The 20,195-nt window shown below is 42.5% G+C and overlaps 1 protein-coding gene across 11 annotated transcripts in view; it reads right to left on the bottom strand.

The window, feature by feature from the left end:
• LOC122812836 (protein 4.1-like) overlaps positions 1-20,195 on the bottom strand; it is a gene marked incomplete at its 3' end in the record, with an annotated part of 3,376,257 nt that overhangs the window by 659,886 nt on the left and 2,696,176 nt on the right. For 9 of the 11 annotated variants that reach the window (XM_044084885.1, XM_044084929.1, XM_044084895.1 and 6 more), the window contains 2 exon segments: positions 6,553-6,594; positions 6,717-6,773. In XM_044084885.1, coding sequence (XP_043940820.1) covers positions 6,553-6,594; positions 6,717-6,773 — 99 coding nt within the window. 11 annotated transcript variants of the gene reach the window in all.

Here is a 20,195-nt window from a genome sequence, read left to right as displayed (position 1 = left end):
CAATGATCTCCTGAAAAACATCACAATGGAAATTTCTTTTACTAGCTGACTTTTGCACTCAGACCTCTCAAGCGTCCCTAGTTTGGAGGAGCATATCTACTTTCAGGTGTGATGTATACCTGCACATGACATACCTATTTTTGGAGGTATGTCCCTATTTTCAGGCTTCATTTAACCCTTTACACAATTGTCTGAATTCCTTCTCATCACATGTGAATTCTGAATCTATCTAGTATGTAGAGAACCACACTAAACAGCCAACATACTAGTGGCACCAATAATCTAAAGAAAGAGGAGACACATCTTGCATCTTTTTTAGCAACAAAAATAAATGTCCTTGCCTGGTAGAATTTTAAAATACAGTTAATTAAAATCTACACATTTTACACTATCTTTAATTATACGCTTAGATTTTTTCATCATTTTTGTCACTCACTGATATTTCAACATATTTCTGAGTAGTTTCTCACATTTGTATTGGAAGCAGTAAGAGTTGTGTTATTCATATTTATGTGAATTACATGTCCAGATTTTTTTGCATGGATGTACCTACTTTTCAAGGGCCTTTGTACCCATTTTCAATATCTACAGATTGAGTGGTATGCTTGGACTACCTAGTCAAAGTCAGCACTACTCATAATGTTCCTAGCAGAAGCAATAATTTACTCATTCAGTGATTACCTTCTTTATCCAGAGCAGGTAAATGGAGTAACCACAGCCACAGTGAGGGCAAGGCAGTGAATTCAATCCCTTAAAGAATGCCAGTCTGTGGGACAAAAATGTGTGCACCAAGCATACACACACACACAGTAAGCACAGCTATGTACAATTTGCAGGATCCCCAATTCACCTACAGCATACTTTTGTGACATGGGAGAAAAGCAGAACATACAAAAGACAAGAGAAATCAACAAACACAGCAAACAGAAAACCAAATGTCTTAATAAATCATAAGAATGGTCTTACACTGGTGGTTTTGCAGCAGACTAAGCTGCTATTTCTCTCCCAGGATGAGAGAAAGCCTGTGTCTACCATGAATTTCCATCCTCCCTCTCACAAGACTCTTCAGCACTCGGGCTGATAACTGATCTTAAGCTATCAGGGCTTCAGTCACAGCTTTATCATTCTCCACTATTGTGCAAGTAAGGCATAGCACAGACTGGCCACACGGGTTCTTCGTTTTCTTGGTAATTTTTAGCACCTTTCCATTTGCAAAATTGAATACAGGAGCTGAAAAGATAATCTGAGAATGCCAGAATACTTTCCAGCCTCCTTCAGGTCAACATTAGTAAAACAGATGAGAAAATGTATTAGAAGTGTGCTTACTTGCCACAGTAATGAAAGTACAGTTGTGCAAGTTGAACTTACGATAGCAGATATTTGACTGATCAGTGCTGCAATAGCTTTAGGTATATGGGTTATATCCTGCTAAGGATACAATAGCTGGACAGTTTCCAATGTTTCAGGGCACCTTCCACACACCCAAACTGTCAAGCAGTTTGAACTGGGCTGACGAAGACAACTTTGGGCAGGAAGCCCATCAGAGCCTTCTTGTCAGCAGAGAGGAAAGCTGAGCCCAGAAAGGACATGGCTAGGAATAACAAAAAATAAATGCAGCAGTGAGCATCTGAACATCTACTGTTACAATAAGTTCATCTTACACAACTGTACTATGTTCTTCATATTGACGACCACTGTAGAAGCCTTAGCTATATGGGTAGATTACCATAGCTAACTATATTTGGAAGGCGGAAGGAGAAGGATCCAGGTGAACCTGGAGAATGGTCCTAGCAAAGCATGTCCTAGACCTACAGAAGTATTCTAGTTTATAATGCTTTGCAAAGAATGTACAGAGGACCAAGTAGCAGCTTCTAGAATTCAACCCTTTCCAAAATGCCATAGAATAAGCAAAGGTCCTTATAGAGTATGCCTTGACCCTGCCTGGAACAGATTTGTCATGGTGAGTAAAACAAAAGGTAATAGCCTTAGGCAACCATTTGGGAATTGTCTGCTTTTGACACTGGCTGTCCCTTCTTACCTTCACAAGAAATTAACTGATCCAATGATCAGAAAGATTTAGTTATGTCAACATAGTACCAAAGTTGTTTGTGGACATCCAAGGTAGGGAGCATCCTTTCTTCCTCAGGTTCAAAAAAGAAAATGAGGTGATAAGTTTGACTTAAAGCAAACTGATACTACTTGAGGTATAAAAAAAGGTTTAGTTCAGAAACAAACATTGTCCTTGTGGAAAATGAGGTAGGGGTGACTCACCATAAGTGCTTGCAACTCAAATACCCTTTTTACAGAGCAATCAATAAAACATGTTTTCCATGTTAAAAACCTCAATTCAGCCAAATTAGCTGGTTAAATGGAACAAGGGTTAATTTTTCTAACAAAATTAAGATTGTAAGGAGGGACCCAATGGTTTACTTGGAGTCTGCTTAAGCAAAACTCTTTTCAAAAACATTTTGACATGTGACTGCCTTAAAAGAGAAGGATCCATGGGCAGACATGCTGAAATGGCTGAAAAATTAATCTTAAAAGAGGAATAAAAAAAGGCCCCAGGAAAGTAACTCACAAACATTATAAAACCAGAGAACAAATAGCCCTGAATGGGTTCTGGTTATGTTGCTGGCACCAACTAGAAAACCTTTTTCCATTTGCTAATATATGATTTTCTAATAGCAGGCTTTCTTGCCTACATTAGTACCTGCTGCACGTCCTCGGAAAACAGCTGCCTAAAAGGAATTAAGGCCCCATCATCCAGGCAGCCAACCAAAGATGACTGATGTTGGGGTGTGTCAAACACCTCTGTTCTTCTATGAGTAGATCCACTCTGAGAGGAAGTTTATTGTTGTTACCCCTGGCCATTTCCAAAATAAGAAAGCGCCAAAGTTGTCTTGGCCAGGAGGAAGTTACCACAATGATCCTGAGGGATCCACCCTGGATATTAGTGGAAAAGGATACAGGAACATTTCGGTCCAAAGAAAAGAAAATCTGCCTTCCAGGTCTTCTTGCATGGAGTCCTGGAACAGAACTGTGCAAGTTGATTGTTCCAGGAGGAGGCAAACCGAGATCGACTTGAGGAACTCCCCAATGATGGATCAAACCCTGGAAGACCACTTGATGTAGCCTCCATTCGCGTGGGTCTGCCCTGGTCCTGCTCAGTATGTCTGCCACACAATTTTGCACTGATGAAATGTAGGATGCCTGTAGAGTGAGCCTGTCGTGTGAAGCTATACCCCAAGCTAACATGGCATACCTGCAAAGGGACTACAACCTGGTTCCCCCCTTGCTTGTTGATGTACCACATCACTGTGATATTGTCTGTAACTACTTGAAGTACCAAACACCAAAGATGGTCCAGAGAATTGAGTGCCTTGATTAGTGCAAGCATCTCTTAGACATTTATGTGCTTGCATCCGTCACAGTTGTTCCACACCCCCTGCACTTTTATCTCTCCTGAAACTGTTCCCCAAGCAAAGTCTGAAGCATCTGTGGTGACTGACTGCTTTGGAGCAGGATGGTGGGAGAAAAAGAGACCTTGATAGAAGGATATCTGTTGGCTCCACCAAGTGATTTCTCTTCTGACAAACTCCAGTACTGGGATGTGAAAAGATAAAAGGTGTTGATGCTGGGAACAAAGAGATTCCAGATACCAATGCATCTTTCTCATGTGGAGTCTTGCTAGGGATATCATGAGAATCATTGATGCCATGAGACCCAAAATCCTGAAGTATTCCCTCTCACTGACTGAAATCTGAGTGGAAAACCTTGGAAACAGATCTAAATAAAGATCTATTTTTACTAAGGAAGAAAATTTATTTGAATTGTGATGTCTGGTTGACATTTCACGGACACAATTCCTTGTGAGGGAGTCATGCAAGACTTTTGAATGTTTTCTTGGAATCCCAGCTTGAGAAGGGATGTCTCACCAAGAGAAGACAGAAATTCCTGACATTTTGAAAGACTTTGCAAAGATAAGTACGTTGTCTATTCAAATGCAACCCAGATAATTGGATGGGAGTCCACAAATTCTCCCCTGGGCACCCATTTCCCTCATAGACAGGGGTAGCCAGTGTTGATCACAGACCCGCTCTGCTCATAAATTTGCTCTGCAAACTATCCCCCCAAAAAAAGAAAAAATAATGGGGATATTTGGGATTAACATGGCTAGGCTTGTAAAGGCTCTAGGGGCCTCTAGCCTAATAACCTATGAACCTATTTAAAGGAGATTTTTCTTCACAAGAAGAAAACGCAGATAAAACACTCCTCATACTCCCACAATATCTCAGAAAAAATTTAACATATGAGCCTGACAATTTAAAATTCTGAGATTCAAAGTTGCAGAAGTATACACTTTTCCCCCATACCTTATTAGAAAGAGTAGTATTGGAACTGACTAAATGCTGAGCAGCAGAGGAGTCAAATAAAGCTGTAGCTGCTGGGTCAAGTTTGGAAATAGTGTATAAAAACTTAAAAGGCAGAGGAACTTTGTACATCCTATCTGCCTACACAGGGCCATATGGCTGACTATCAGAAAAAGTGCAGGCAGTAAGATACACATCCTTTAATGCAGACAGAACAGCAGGAATGGGTGTAGGTACTGGAAAATCCTTCTGTAACTTTTAGCATTTTTTGAGGGACTGAAAAACATCAGTGTTCTCTCAGTGAAAACATTAGGACATTCAAGCAATAGTCTCAAGGAAAGAGATACTCCCACAAGGAGAATCAGAAAGAGAGCACTTTTCAAGTCTGAATTAGAAATCTGAGAACAAAACCCTGAATCCATCCCTGCATCTACTGTTCAGATTCAGAATCTTTGTGTCTCTTCAGGAAAGGAGGGATCCCTTACTGGAAGCTACTCTACAAGAAAGATTAGTAGCCTGAATCAAACCCTGGGCCATTCCCAGTTACCTATCCATTCTAAAGAATTTGAGAAGGAGAAGACACATGCTGGGTTTTCTGTTTCTTTCTGACAGGAAAACAGGGCCAACTGTGTTACTAATGGTAGCTGCTTCTTACTTAGGGATGGGCACAACATTCTGATACAACAGGGAAACCTACCCTGTCCCCTCTCGCAGGACCAATAAGAGTGGTTCTCCCTTGCCCAGAGACTCCGACAGCCACAAAGACATGGCTAACCCCTGGGTCAATATAGGCTGTAGGTATTACAACACCAGAGGGATCTGGGGTAAAAGATGAGTGGTCTCAGGTACAATAAATGGCCACAGTAGAGCCACCCCTCCTACTGCTGAAGCAAATTGCTACCTTGGTGTGGTGACAGTCTGTTTACTTAACTTTTTCTTTTTTGGCGGAAAGAAGGACTGACCATGGAAGTGACAATATGTTCTATGATCAAACTGAAAATGGTGCCTCTATCCTGCGGAAGACAAGCAACAATGTCAGTAAAACTACCAGTCCCCAAAAGTTACTTTTTTTGACAGAAAAAACAATAAAAAGCCCTTTCAAATGTTATGGCAACCCCACAACCTTAAAATAAACAACTTCTCTACAGAAAATAGTTTATCAGTTAGATAACAGTACTTTGAAAGTGACAGAAACAATGAGTGCTCTGTTTAAAATTATGTTACATTCTTGAGACAACCCATTAAAACACAACACTCCTACCTTAAAAAACAAACTTTCCTGAAGAAGAAAGAAATAAAACACCATTAAAAAAATAAGAAAATGAAGGTTTTACCCCAAAAGGGAACTTATCTGCCTAGGTCAGGAAAGCACAAGCTGACCTTTGATCCACAAAAGCCTCAGAGGAGTACATTCTTTGGTGGCAGTAGAGCTCTGAAGGGCTTCGCACCCAAACATGTCTTTTAGTCAACTCAGCTTGAGATGCTTGACAGTTTGGGCCTGTGGAAGGTGCCCTGAAGCTATGGAAACTGTTTGGCTGTTACATCCTTGGTAGGATATAACCCATATAGCTAAGGCCAGTGCAGCAGTGATCAATATGAAGATCACCACTAACTCTGTTACCCTAAGGGACGTGATGTATTTGTAACTATCACTGTATTAGAACACTAACTAGTACATTTTAAGACAAAAATACTGTGAAACGCTTTCTGCGCACACAGTGCCTGAGAGGGACTAAATAAAGAATCACTACATCTTGAATGGGAAATGAAAGTGTAGCAATCTTTTATTAAAAAAAAAAAATAAACAGAAATGTGTTCAAAAAGACAAACACGGAGTTCATTTTGACGTTTTGTTGAGCACCTGTATTATGCAAAGATGATGTTAAAAGAAAAATATAAACTTTATACGTGCCATATTGTGTGACAATGCACTCTCTTCAGTAATGCAAATTATATGCAAATCAGAAAACTGCTGCACACGTTACAATGCCATTATAATTAGTGTTATTGTAATTTCTGTACTTAGCAGCTTTTAAGGAAATATGGTATTACAACCTCATTCTTTTAACATAAAACATTTCAACCCAACAATGCAGATTTACTGTCTCTTTAATTATCTCAGACTTGTTTATAACAAGTGATGACTTTTGTGCGGTTTTAGTTCAAAATGCATATGGCTAACCTTCCTCATCCTTATCAACTCCTCATTTGGAGCTGGGGGGTGCTGCCAGGTCCAGAATGAAAAAAATAGAGAGAGAAAAAGATTCAATTTAGTTATCTATCCTGCCACACAGGGCTGATAGTAATCAAAACGTAGACCTAGATGTGTTTTACTGCAACACAAACCTGCAAATGGTTACCATTTACTGTTGGTGTTGTAACCTCAGTCTGCTCTTTCCTCACCTGTATTTTCAGAAAAATAAGACAGTTCAATGTGGCACTCAACATATGATGGCTGACTGGCATATCTTACAGAAAGTTCAAAGGCAGCTTATCATTAACAGTACTAATCTTAAATAAGATACAGTAAAATAATATTACATACCTTTTCTCACAGTTCAAATAAAAAACAACAGTTTATCAACAAATACTGAATGCTTTTTCACAAACCCCTTCTCTCATAAGTCATGAGGCTGACCCTTGTCCTTCACAGTAGCATGACATGCACTAGAAGCAATGATTTTATTCTCACATTACAGAGTTCAGGCAGTTATTCTGAGTACCAGCACTAGAATATCTTCATTTCTAAAAGCACAGCAGCATTGTACTTAATCAACACAATGACAAACAGTAACAATTCTTCACGTAAAGAGGACAAGATATGCACTCTTACGAGTAAAATGGTGGCTATTCAAATATGGCATCACAACAATATTCAAATGTGATTCCAATTCAAGAGAACAGTGCATACTTCTAGAAAGAACCTTTCCAGATATCTGGAAGGTGACAGACTACACAAGAGAGAGATATTTAACATTCAGCTTGTCACTCGTTTGACTTGGAAAGAACACCAGTCATAGGTTCATAGGTTCATAGATTAGTACTAAGCTAACTGCCCTTGCAAGCCATTTTAAGCCTAGCCAATTATACCTTGTGAGACTCAAACCCTGCACCTTGTGTTTGTAAGGCAAACACCTTAACCATTAGGCCACCCTCCCAACCCTAATCAACAACTAACAGGTAAGCACCTGTTCTACTTATACCACTCTTTGGCTCCTGATCCTAGTATTTGGCCTTTTCGAATAAAACAATCTTTCATCTGCAGGCTTAGTTGGGGTCCTGTGGTGAAGCTAAAAATATGATGGTACTGCTAAACTTCTCAATTCCTACAAGAATATAATCCATTTCGCACTTGAGGCTGATGCTCACAAATGGAAACATCTTTCAGACAACAGTGAAAGATCAGCTGAGTGCTATGATAGCAAATAATACAACCAATGCAAACATTCAATATTATGATTTTCAAGTATCAAATGTTGGGAATAACCAGAAAGTACACTTGTGTAAGTTGAACTTATCATAACAGTAGATGTTTGAATGATGACTGCTGTGGGAGCTTTAGATACAGGGGTTATAACCTGCCAAGGATATAACAAGCCAGCCAGCTTCCATTGCTTCAGGGCATCCAAAATGCCGAGCAGCTCGAGGTGAGCTGAAAGATAAGTTTGGATGCAAAGCCCTTCAGAGCTTTCCTGTCAGCAGAAACAAGAAAGCTGAGCCGTGAAAGGTCAACACTAGGAGCAACAAAAAATAAATGTCCACACTATGGCTTAAAAAACAACAAAAAACAAGGGGATAGAGGGATGAAGCAGACACTGCAGCAGAGATCATTCGAACATCTGCTGTAATGTTAAGTTTAACTTGCACAACTACACTATGTTTTTCGTACTAATCACTGCTGCAGAAGCATTAGCTACTTCATTAGATTACCATAACTAACTATATTCGGGAGGTGGAAGGATAAGAGACAAAGAGCCCCTTGAGAATGGTCCTAGCAAAGCCTGATCTAGACGTAGAGAAGGAATCAAGCTTACAGTTCTTTGTAAAAGTATATATAGATAACCAAGTATAGCAGCTTCTAGAACACTTCTAGAATCTAGCCCTTTCTAAAAAAAAAAGCTGTAGATGAAGCCAAGGCCTGGTAGAAGGGGCCTTGACCCTGGCTGGAATAGATTTGTTATGATGAGTATAACAAAAGGAATTTAGACAAACATTTGGAAATAGTCTCTTTTGACACAAGTTGTCCCTTCTTACCTTCACACAAAGTGAAACAAGTTGTGACAAACCGAAAAGCTGCCAGCCCAGTTAGCTGGAATTTTGTAAATAATTCTATGCCATTTGTGGATATTGATATGAATTTAAATAAGGGGGGTGGGGGCACAGCCCCCCACATTATGCCAACAGTTTTTACTAAAGATATATATATATATATATATATATATATATATATATATATATATATATTAATGCATTTCTAAGGGATATACTTTCTTATAACAGTGAATACATTAAAATTATGTGGGCGGCTGTGCCACCCACACTCTACCTTATTTAATATTCGCACTCCAGGGTTGCACTGCAGTGGGACAGGGGCTATATTCCATTTTCAACCAAATGAACTTCGACCAAGTGAGCTTTCAGTGAAGTGCAATACCTGGAATCATTTTCAACTAAGTGTAATTCGACCAAATGTATGGAATCCAGATTTCCACAGGGACAGGTGGGGAACAAAAGGTGGGAGAGCCAGTAAGTGGGTATGACAAAATGCCAACAGTAGGTTGTCTTGAGACAACAAGGGTACAAAACTAGCACAAGATTAGTGAATGGAAAAGAGTCCATTGCTAAGAGAGAAACCACCTCTGACCTAACCATTGTGAGGCCTGCAATGGTTAAAGAGGAGCACTACTTGCTTAGGCAGTCTATTCCAGTCAGAGCTTTAGGAGGGACCCCATTCCAAATACCTTTGGCTAGGGTTCACCTTGACTGAAAGTGTGAAAAAGGAAGACAGCAACTCAGTGTGTTTGAGGATATCCCTGCAGATGTCCTGATAGGGAATGATTTTGATAATGCAGTACCGTGTGTGCATGCAGTTACACGCAGTCAGGCTTGGAAACAAGCATGTGGATCAGGTAGCCTGGGGGAGACCCAGACAGACCGCACACTTTCAGCCAGAACTGGTGAGGTGGTTACTTCAGGGAGTGAGTTACCCTGTAGCAGTGAGACTGGAGGGGAGCCACAGCTGCTTCTGGGTACTTATGTTCCCTTGGACAGAGCAACTGCAAGGGCAGAGGTGAGTAGTAGTACCCAGGCTGACAGCGCGGCACCGCTGTCAGAGGATACCAGACTTCCTGTGGAAAAGGAGCTGGGAAGGGTTACAAAGAGAGAGCTGAGACAGGCTCAGCACTCCGATCCTACATTGCAAGGCCTGAGGGAGGTAGCTAGTGAGGTACCTGATTCTCAAGGGAAAGGGGAATCTGTATACTTGGACTAAGGGTTATTGTATAGAGAGTGGAACCCTGAAGGAGGGCTAGAGGGTGAGAGAATACAGAAGTTGATAGTGCCCAGAGCCTACCATCTGGCACTTCTAGCCATAGCCCATGATATTCCCTTTGCAGATCATATGGGCATAAAGCATACAGAAACGTATTATGCAGAACTTTTATTGGTCTGGGATGTCCAGGGATGTAACAGGGTACTGCAGGACCTGAGAGCAGTGCCAAAAAGTAGGCAACGCAGGAGACTAGGTGAAATCTCCTTTGATGTCTTTGCCTGTCATTCAGGTGCCATTTCAGAGGATAGCTATGAATACTGTGAGGCCACTGAGTACCACAAGTTCCACAGGGGAAAAGTATATCCTACTGGTAAGTAGATTATGCTACCAGATACCCTAAGGTGGTGGCTCTGTCCTCCAATTGAGGCAAAAAAAGTGACAAATGCTTTGTTAGAAATTTTCACTAGGGTAGGTTTTCCAGAAGAAATACTGACTGACAGAGGTGCCAATTTCATGTCAGACCCACTGGCTTGTCTGTGGAAGCACTGCAGGGTGAAGCACCTAAAGACCACCCCTACCAACTCCAGATTAATGGTCTTGTTGAAAGGTTAAACTCTACACTCAAGTCCATGCTACGGGCATTTGCAGACCAGTTTAAGAGAGTGGGACAAATATTTGCTCCATCTGTTTCCTTACAGAAAGGTGCCCCAGGAATCCAAAGGTTTTTCACCCTTTGAGTTGCTGTATGGGCATAGGGCGAGGGGACCTCTAGATTTGATTTGAGATGAGTGGGAGGGATTTGTGTGAATCTCACAAGGAGTCTGTTGTGGCATATGCCATAAACCACAGGACAAGGCTCAGGGAACTCATGGGCTTGACCCAGGAGAACCTGGCAGAAGCCCAACTGCAGAAAAAGGTCAGGTATGACAAGACTGCTCGAGTTAGAGAGTATGCTGTATGGCAGCAGGTAATGGTTCTCATTCCTGTCGGACACAACAAGCTGCAGGCAGCTTGGGAGGGACCCCACAAAATGATAAGGAAGGTCAGTGATGTTAACTACATGGCAGAACTGCTAAGCAGGAGGCAGAGGCACAAACTGTACCATTTTAACATAATGAAACCTTACCATGTTGTGCTAAGTATTTGCAGTACAAGCCAGGAGGAGGCTGAAGGGGAGTTATGGCTTCAGGGAGCCAGCCAGCCAAATCCCAAATTATTATGGTGGAGCCTAGGGGTGCAAGCATATGATGGGACAGTGCAGCACTGTACTGGGGTCAGCAATGCCAAGCCAGCTGGAATTTCAAGACAGGGAATGGGGTAAGGTATCCCCAAACAGTTAACACTCTCAAGCAACGTTTCTCTAGGGTCACTTGAAAAACTAGCTTGAGTTTTCGGGGGGAAGAAGTGTGACAAACTGAAATGCTGCCAGCCCAGCTAGCTGGAACTTTGTAAATAATTCTATGTCATTTGTGGATACTGATATGAATTATACAGAACTATATGTTTTGTGTATATTAAACTATTGGTACAGATGTGTGTGCTGAACAGGGTTTGTACAGTACTGAGCTTCAAGGATGTGTCCACAGTGTACCCTACTCAAAAAGAACAGAAATGTATATAAACTATATACCTGTGCAAATGTATGTTTTAATAGCAGAAACTGGAACATACAGAGTTAACTTGCAAAACTTCAAGAAAATAAACTGAAATTAAATTATTTTACGATTATAAAAGTTAGTTTCAATGCAGCAAGGAAACAGGATGTCTAGAACTAGGGTGCCTTCTGCATTGTTTTGTAAGCGTTTTACGACTTCCAAGATCTGCAAAGATCTGAGAGATGCACATTTCTCACACAGAGATTTTAAATCCTATTAGTTTCTGGTTTAGCCTGGGAACTGAAGGCAGGTGACAAAAAGTGATGTCATCTAGGCTAACCCAGCAGTAAAATGTGATATTAATTTAAAAACTCTCTGAGAGAGAGAGACTATGCATTTTGTATTTTGTCTTGGACATAAGAAGAACATCTGCTCATCATCATCTGCACTTGCCTTGCTAATAGTAAGTAACTAAGGTACAGTAATTTCTTTTACATATAGTTAGGACTGCAGTAAGGATTAGTTTAGATGTTTTCTGTATTTATTTGAGACTGTCCTGCAGTGTTCTTTTAAAATATTTCCTGTGATTCTGAACTCCGAAATAACTGTGTTTGTTTATAGAGTATTGTTTTGTTCTTTTATTATTAAATATATTTAAACCTATTTTTGTGGCTGATATTTGTGAGACATTTAAGCTCTTAGAGTACTTGAATATGCATTTGGTGACACTGTACAAGCCACTCCAATAGCCTTGCTTGGTCAGACTACCATTTGGATTAATAGTAACATTACAAAGTAGAACTGGACACCCTTTGTAAGGGCCTTATAGTAGCTGATAAGTAAGGGTCGCTAGTGGCAGCTGGTACTACCTTATAGTCCGGGCAGAAGGGGGCATAGCTAGTAAACTTGTGCCAGCTTTTCCCAGGTGTGTGTGTGTTTGTATATCAATCAAATATCAAAGTGCATGTGTGCCAGCTACTTGGACAGGGACACGAAGCACTGGTTGGAAAGAGAGGGTGCTGTAGGTCTAAGCTTGGCCACTCGGCTGAGATCTTAACCTTGAAGCTGTGCTAGTGGGGAGTCTTATTGGGGATCTGGAGAAAGAGGGAGAAACCAGCCCCAGACTGACTGTGGTCTCTGTGTGCTCTTAAGGGGAATTGTACTTTACTGTGTGTGAAGTTGTCATCCTCCCAGTGTGTACATCCCTCACTGTTGCCAGTGGAGAGGATTGAGGCTCCTTGATTACTGGGCTAGTGCAGGGGCATTACACAAGTGATCTGAAGATCTGAAAGATATTGTTCTGTCAAGTAGTACCAGAGTTGTCTGAGGACACCCAAGGTATGGAGCATTCTTTCTCCCTCATTTTTAGGTTCAGGAAAGAAAACAGGGAGATGGACAGTTTGGCTTAAATTAAACTCAGATACCACATTAGGCATTAGTTTTCAAAGAAACCCTGTCCTTGTCACAAGGCTGACTCACCATAAGAGCTTGCAACTCAGATACCTTTCTTGAGGTCAGATCAATCAGTACAGAACGATTTCCATGTTAAGAACCTGACATCTGCCATATCAGCTGTTTCAAATGGAACAAGTTTTAGCTTGTCCAATACAAAATTAGGATCCCAAGGAGGGGCCTAGTATTCTAGGAGGCCTCTTATTCAAAAACCCCTTTGAAGAACATTTTGACATGAGACTGCATTGAAAGAGGAGGATCCACGAGCAGACATGCTAAAATGGTTGATAAATGAATGTTAACAGAGGAATAAGGAAGGCCAAAGAACAATTAGGTCTGAATGGGTGCTGGTTATGGCAGTGGCATCAACTATCAAGCCTTTTTCCATTTGCAAATATATGATTGTCTAGTAGCAGGCTTTTTTGCCTCCATTAGTATATGCTGCACATCCTCTGAAAAATAGGTGCCTAAAATGAAGTAAGACCCTATCATCCAGGCAAGTCAACTGAAGATGATTTGTTTCGGCATGTATCAAACACCCATCGTCTTGTGTGAGTAGATCCAGTCTGTGTGGAAGCTTGTGGTAATTGCTCCTGGCCATTTCCAAAAGAAGGGAAAACAGTGGTTGCCTGGGCCAGAACAAAGTCACCACAATCATAAGGGATTCCTTATGAATCTTCAGAAGTATACTGGATATTCGTGGAAAGGATGGGACGGCATACAGGAATATTCTGGTCTAAGGAAAAGGAAAGGCATCTGTCTTCCAGGTCTTCTTGCATGGAGTCCTGGTATAGAATTTTGCCAGTTGATTGCACAGAGAGGAGACAAAGAGGTCTGCCTGAGGAATTCCTCGCATGTGAATCAAATTGTTGGAAGACCCCCCCATCTAGTTTTCATTTGTGAGGTTTTGCCCTGATCCTGCTCTACTTGTCTGCCACATAATTTTGCTATGATGGAATATAGGATGTCATGAGAGTTACACCGTGCTGTGAAGTTATATTCCAAGCTAATATGTCTAAACTGCAAAGAGGGTATGGCCTGATTCTCTCTTGCTTGATGTACCACATGACTGTGGTATCGTCTGTAAACACTTGAAGAGATCCCAGGGACCAAAGATGCTTGACATAATTGAGTGCATTAATCAGGGCCAGCATCGCCTTATTTATTTGCTTGTCTCTGTCCTTGGGTGTCCCACACCCCTACATGTTTCTCCTTCTAAAAACTTCTCCCCAAGCAAAGTCATAGCATCTGTAGTGGCTGACTGTTTTGGAGCAAGGAGGAAGAAGGGGAGAAAGTACAGTTTTGTACCTACCATAAATGTAGATGTCCGATAGGCATGCATCTGCAGTCCTTACAAATGGGTTGTCCTGTCGTCAGGCAGCCCTTCGGTCGGCCGGATTCCAAAGTCTGGGTCTGGCCTCGGCTGATGTCGCACTCCACCCGACGTCATAGCTGCAGTTATTCGGGTATAAAGGTATCAGCCGACGCCATCTTCCTCAGTGTTTCTTGCCCCAGATGCCAGGTGCCCTCTAGGAAGGCAAATTTGGATAATTGCAAAAGTTTCCAAATAAGAGAGAGCAAAACAAAAATAAACATGTATACACATATATACAAACAAATACACCATAATAGATTCCCCCAGCTAGCTAAAAGAGGGGTAAATACCCTAGGAGTACCTCAGAGGGGAAGGAGGGAGGGTAATCCTGACTGCAGATGCATGCCTATCGGACATCTACATTTATGGTAGGTACAAAACTGTACTATGTCCTTCAAGGATGCATCTGCAGTCCTTACAAATGGGTAGAATACCATAGCCAAACTGGGGGAGGAGGAGTAATAATATTATGGTGTAGTTAAGATCCCTTGCAAAACAGCAGTGGCAAAACCTGCTCGGGATCTGGAGTATAAGGGTAAATTATAATGCTTGGCAAATGTATGCACGGAGCTCCAAGTAGCAGCCTCTAAAATGTCTTTGGTAGCCACTCCTCGTAAAAGGCTGTGGTAGTGGCTGTAGCCCTTGTAGAGTGAGGTCTGATGTCTTCTGGAGTTTTCTTTCCATGGTAAGAGTAACAAAATCTAATGCAATTTCCTATCCACTTAGAGATTGTCTGTTTCGAAATTGCTTTTCCTTCCATTCCTGCTGCATATGCTACCAGTAGCTGGTCAGTTTTTCTATTATTCTTGGTCCTGTCCAGGTAGTAGCGTAATTGTCTATGTACATCCAAGGTATGCAACAGTCTTTCTCCCCTGTTCTGTGGGTTGGGGAAGAATGTAGGCAGGTGGATAGCTTGGTTCAAAGATACCCTGGAGACCACCTTTGGCATAAAAGGAGGATTAGTTCTCATGGACACTATCTTGATGGAAAATCAGGAAGGGCTGTACTGCCATTAATGCCTGTAGTTCAGAAACCCTTCGTGCTGAAGTTATTGCAAGCAGGAAAGCAGTTTTTCATGATAAGTACTGTAATTCTGCTGTTGCTGCTGGCTCGAAAGGAGGTAGTGTCAACTTTTCTAGCACAAAGTTCAAGTCCCATGCTGGCAATGGTGGCTTTCTTGGTGGTTTTACATTTTTAATTCCTCTCAGAAACTGCCTGAGCAGAGGATGTGAGAAGACTGGAGGATCCAAGTTGTATTCTGCTGAAATAGCTGATGCATGAATCTTAATGGAAGAATAGGACAGGCCATTGTGGAAGAGCTCTGCCAAGTATTCCAGGATGTTAGCTATGTTTACCAATGACACATTTTCTCCTTTTGCAGTACTCCAAATGAGATATCTTTTCCATTTTGCTGAATAATATTTTCTTGTTGAGGGTCTGCGAGCCTCCAAGATAATGTCTTTAACCCTTTGAGATAATTCTGGGTTATTTGTTCTTAAGCAATGTTCCAGGCAGCCAGCTGCAGTGTTTTCAGGATTGTTCTGTGTTAGCAGCAAGGGAACTAGGGGCAGAGGCCATATTTGTTCCCGAGACATACTCCTCAGTAGTGGGTACCAATGTTGCCTTGGCCAGTCTGGAGCTATCAGGATGATCCTTGGACGGTCTTCTTTGATCTTCAGTAGCACCTTGTGCATCAAAGGAAGAGGTGGGAATGCATATGCTGTCAGTTTTTTCCAACTGAAAGATAGGGAGTCCACTTTCCAAGCAAGTGGGTGGTATGTCCTCGTGCAGAATTTTTTCAGTTGGTGATTGTGTGGGGATGCAAATAAGTCTATTTCTGGTAGTCCCCATTTTCCTGTAATGGTTTTGAAGATGTCCGGATGCAGCATCCATTCGTGGGCATCCGTGGTAGTTCTGCTTAGGATGTCTGCTAGAATATTTTCTTTTCCTGGCACAAAAATTGCTTGTAACTGAATGTTGAAGCTCAGGGCCACGTTCCATAGGTCCATTGCCATCCGGCATAGAGGGTATGAATGTGTGCCTCCCTGTTTGTTGATGTACCACATAACTGTGGTGTTGTCCGTCCTTATCAACCGTTGACCCTGTTGAAGGAATGGTCTGAATGTCTGGATTGCCAGTTTTACTGCCAGCATTTCCTTTTGATTTATGTGTAGGTGCAGCTGGTCTTGAGTCCATAAGCCTTGTATGCACTTGTCCAGCATGTGAGCCCCCCAACCGAGGTCTGAGGCGTCCGTTGTGATGGTCTGGCTTGGTTGAGTGCTGTGGAAGGGCAGCCCTTTGTTTGATTGACAGGCCTGAGCCCACCATTGGAATTCTTGCTTCGGGCATGGAATTATTGGAATTTGGGTTTCTAGGCTGTGCTTGTGCTGAGACCATAAATTCCTCAGGTACCACTGTAGTTTTCTCATGTGTAGTCTGGCATGTGGAATCAATATTATGCAGGATGCCATGTAACCCAGGGCTTGCAGGACTTTTCTTGCTGTTAGCTGGTTCTGCTTTGTTAATGCCATGAAGTAGAGAGGAGTTGCTCCTGTTTTTCTACTGTTAGGAATGCCATCTGCTTTGATGTGTCCAGCTCTGCACCCAAAAGGTTATCCTTTGGGATGGTATCAGCCTTGACTTTTTTATATTGACTGTGTATCCCAGGGCTTGCAGTAGATGAATGACCCTTTCCAAGTCTTTTGTTAATTTGTTTTTGTTGTCCGCTTGTAACAGGCAGTCGTCCAGGTAAGGGTAAATTTGAATTCCCTGAAGCCTGCAATGAGCAATTACTGATGCCAGGCATTTCGTGAATACTCTGGGCGCAGTAGATAAGCCAAAGGGCAATGCTGAGAATTGATAATGCTCTGATCCTGCAAGAAATCTGAGGTATCTTCTGCAATTTGGTCGTATGGGGACGTGCAGGTATGCCTCCTTGAGATCTAGAGTTACCAGCCAAGACTCCTTGCCCAGCATGGGAAGAAGTTGCTGTAGGGTCAGCATTTTGAATTTTGGTACAATGAGGTATTGTTTAAAGCGGACAGGTCGAGAATAGGTCTCCATTGGTTTTCTTTTCTTGGTACCAGGAAGAGTCTGGAGTAAAATCCTTGTCCTTGTTCCATAGTTGGTACCCTTTCTACAGCTCTCATCCTTAGTAAGTGAGTTCTTTGGTGTAGAGCTTCTGTCTTCTGATTTGGAGGTAGGTTTGGCATTCCTCTGTTCCTTGGTAGAGTATGGAAGTGAAACCTGTAACCTTGGTCTATTGTCTGTAAAATCCATTTGTCTCCTGTGATGTAATGACAGTTTACTGAAAATAAAGCTAGCTTCCCGCCTAAGGGTGCTTCTAGTTGTTCCCTGGTAGGCGGTGCCAGAGCCAAGTCACTGTGATTGTCCTGTGGAAGTGGTGGTGGCTGGATCTGTGGCTGTACCTCGCTGGTTGTTAGCCTGCCACTGACGTCCCCTGTAGGCACCTCTGGATTGACCCCTGCCTCTTGAGCGCCTATTCATGCCTCTCTGAGCTCTGGAGGTGTCTGGAAAGGACCAATTCTTGGAAGGCCAGTTCCTGCTAAACCTTGGAGGCTGGACCTGCAAGAAATCCTTGACTGTCTGGACAGATTTCGCTTTCTCTCCCACCTTCTTGAGCACCTGTTGTGCAGGGGAGCCAAACAAATTGAGCTTATCCATGGGAGCATCTAGGAGCTTTGATTTGACATGGTCTGGTAAGGACTGCTCTTTTAACCATGCATGTCTTCTGATCACTGTACCAGTCATGGCTGATCTAAAGGAAGCCTCCAGTGCATCATAGCCGCATTTTAAAGAATGATTACTGACCTGCTGAATGTTATGTACCATTTCCTGAACAGATTTTTTGTCTAATGGTTCATCTGAGGACAGATTTTTAGTTAACTGGTCTAACATAAATTCTTGATACTGAATCATGTGGAATTGACAGTTCAAGGCTCTAGCTGAAAGAGTAGCAGAAGTGTAAACTTTTTTACCCCATCTCTCTAAGGCCCTAGATTCCCTTTCAGAGGGGGTTTTTGGCAGAGGTAGCTGCTACAGCCTTGGGTCCCTGGGAGATAGTTTCGGGATCTGCAAGAGGAGCCTTATACAAATGATAATGTGTGTCCGGAACCCTGTAGTACCTATCGGGCTTAGCAGGGGCCGGAGGAAGAGAATCAGGAGCAGTACAAGCATCATTAAATGCATCATCCACAACAGTAAGAACTGGAGGAATGGCTAAAGGCCTATGCTGTGGCAAATGCAGAAAGGTTCTAAGCCTTTTCCTAGAGTCTGTAAAATCATGGCCCTGCCATTGAAATTGTTCTCTCATAGCATGCAAGGTTTCCCCAAAGGAAAATCCCTCAGGCGGAGAGGCAGAAGGAATGGACTCTTCTGCATCAGAGTCCTCATAAGGAGAAAAAGGGCCCTCTGGAGGGTTTGAATTATCTGATTCATCAGAGAAGTCATCTGAAGAAACTGGCTCAGGGGGCTCTGCTCTAGGCCTCTTCTCTGGAGGTGGGTGAGAGGCCCTGTCTGGGTGAGGTTGGGATCCCCGGATCAAAGAAATGAGATCCTCTGCAAGACTAAGCATATGTGAACTAGAGCTAGGCCTGTGAGAGGGGGTCTTAGCAGGCACAGTTTTGGTCGATTTTGCTGCTTTAGCCCTGGCAAAGGCCTTAATCGACATGGATGCAGGTGGCCTAGCAGCTCCACGTGCAGGGGTAGAAATATCCAAAGGGATAGTATCAGATAAATCCTGTGAACCTGCAAGAGCGGGTGGGATTTCAGAAGCAGATTCCACCATGCTGGATGAGGCCTCGGTAGGAGGTACGCTTTCGGCCGAAGGAAGAACCGTGGACTCTGTTTCAGCCGAAACCGAGACACTTGCGGTTGGCTTAACCGCGGTTTCGGCCGAAACCGCGGACCGCGAGTGTCGGTCCTTTTCCTTGCGCTTTTTAGATATTTGCGTAGTCGGAGTATCCGACGGCATAATGTAAGCAAAATCGGAGCCGAAAAACTCCTCAGCAAATTCCGACCGGCGTCTAAGCGTCCGCCGGTTGAAAGAAGCACAGGCTAGACAAGCTGCTACGTCGTGGTCTGGGCCTAGACAAGGTAAGCAGTAAGAGTGGAAATCTTTAAGAGGTATTTGTTTCCCACAAGTTAAACAGTTATTCACTTTTTCTGACATCGGCTGAGGCAAGAAAGAGTCCCCAATGGGGTACTTAGCTTTTTAGAAGTCTTCGGTAGTAGTAATCTCTGGTTCTGACCGACCGGCACTTGCGAACAGCTTCTGCTTCGGGCGCCACGTGGCAAGAAAGACTGAGGAAGATGGCGTCGGCTGATACCTTTATACCCGAATAACTGCAGCTATGACGTCGGGTGGAGTGCGACATCAGCCGAGGCCAGACCCAGACTTTGGAATCCGGCCGACCGAAGGGCTGCCTGACGACAGGACAACCCATTTGTAAGGACTGCAGATGCATCCTTGAAGGACATCTAGATTTAAGGATAATTGTTGTCTCCACCAAAACATTTCTCTTCTGACAACCCCTAGTACTGGAATCTGAAAAGATAAAGGGTGTTGATGCTGGGAACAACGAGATTTCATATACCAGTGTCTTCTTCATGTGAAATCTTGCTAGTGGTATTAAGAGAATCATAGATGCCACGAGACTTAAAACCTTGAGGTATTCCCTTGCAGTGACTTAAGTCTAAGTGGAAACCTTAGAAATAAATCTAGATAAAGATATATTTTTACCTGTGAAAGAAAGGCTCTTTGAACTGAGATGTCAAACTAACATCTCAGGAACTCAATTCTGTGCGAGTGAGTCAAGAAAGACTTTTGAATGTTCTCTTTGAATTCCAGCTTTCACAAGAGAACTGTCACCCAAAACAGGAAGATTTCTGAC

This window comes from Protopterus annectens, chromosome 1.part1 (genome assembly GCF_019279795.1).
Source record: "Protopterus annectens isolate FY-2018-M chromosome 1.part1, PAN1.0, whole genome shotgun sequence".
Taxonomy (NCBI): Eukaryota; Metazoa; Chordata; order Ceratodontiformes; family Protopteridae; genus Protopterus; species Protopterus annectens.
This window is presented reverse-complemented; position numbering and strand designations above follow the sequence as displayed.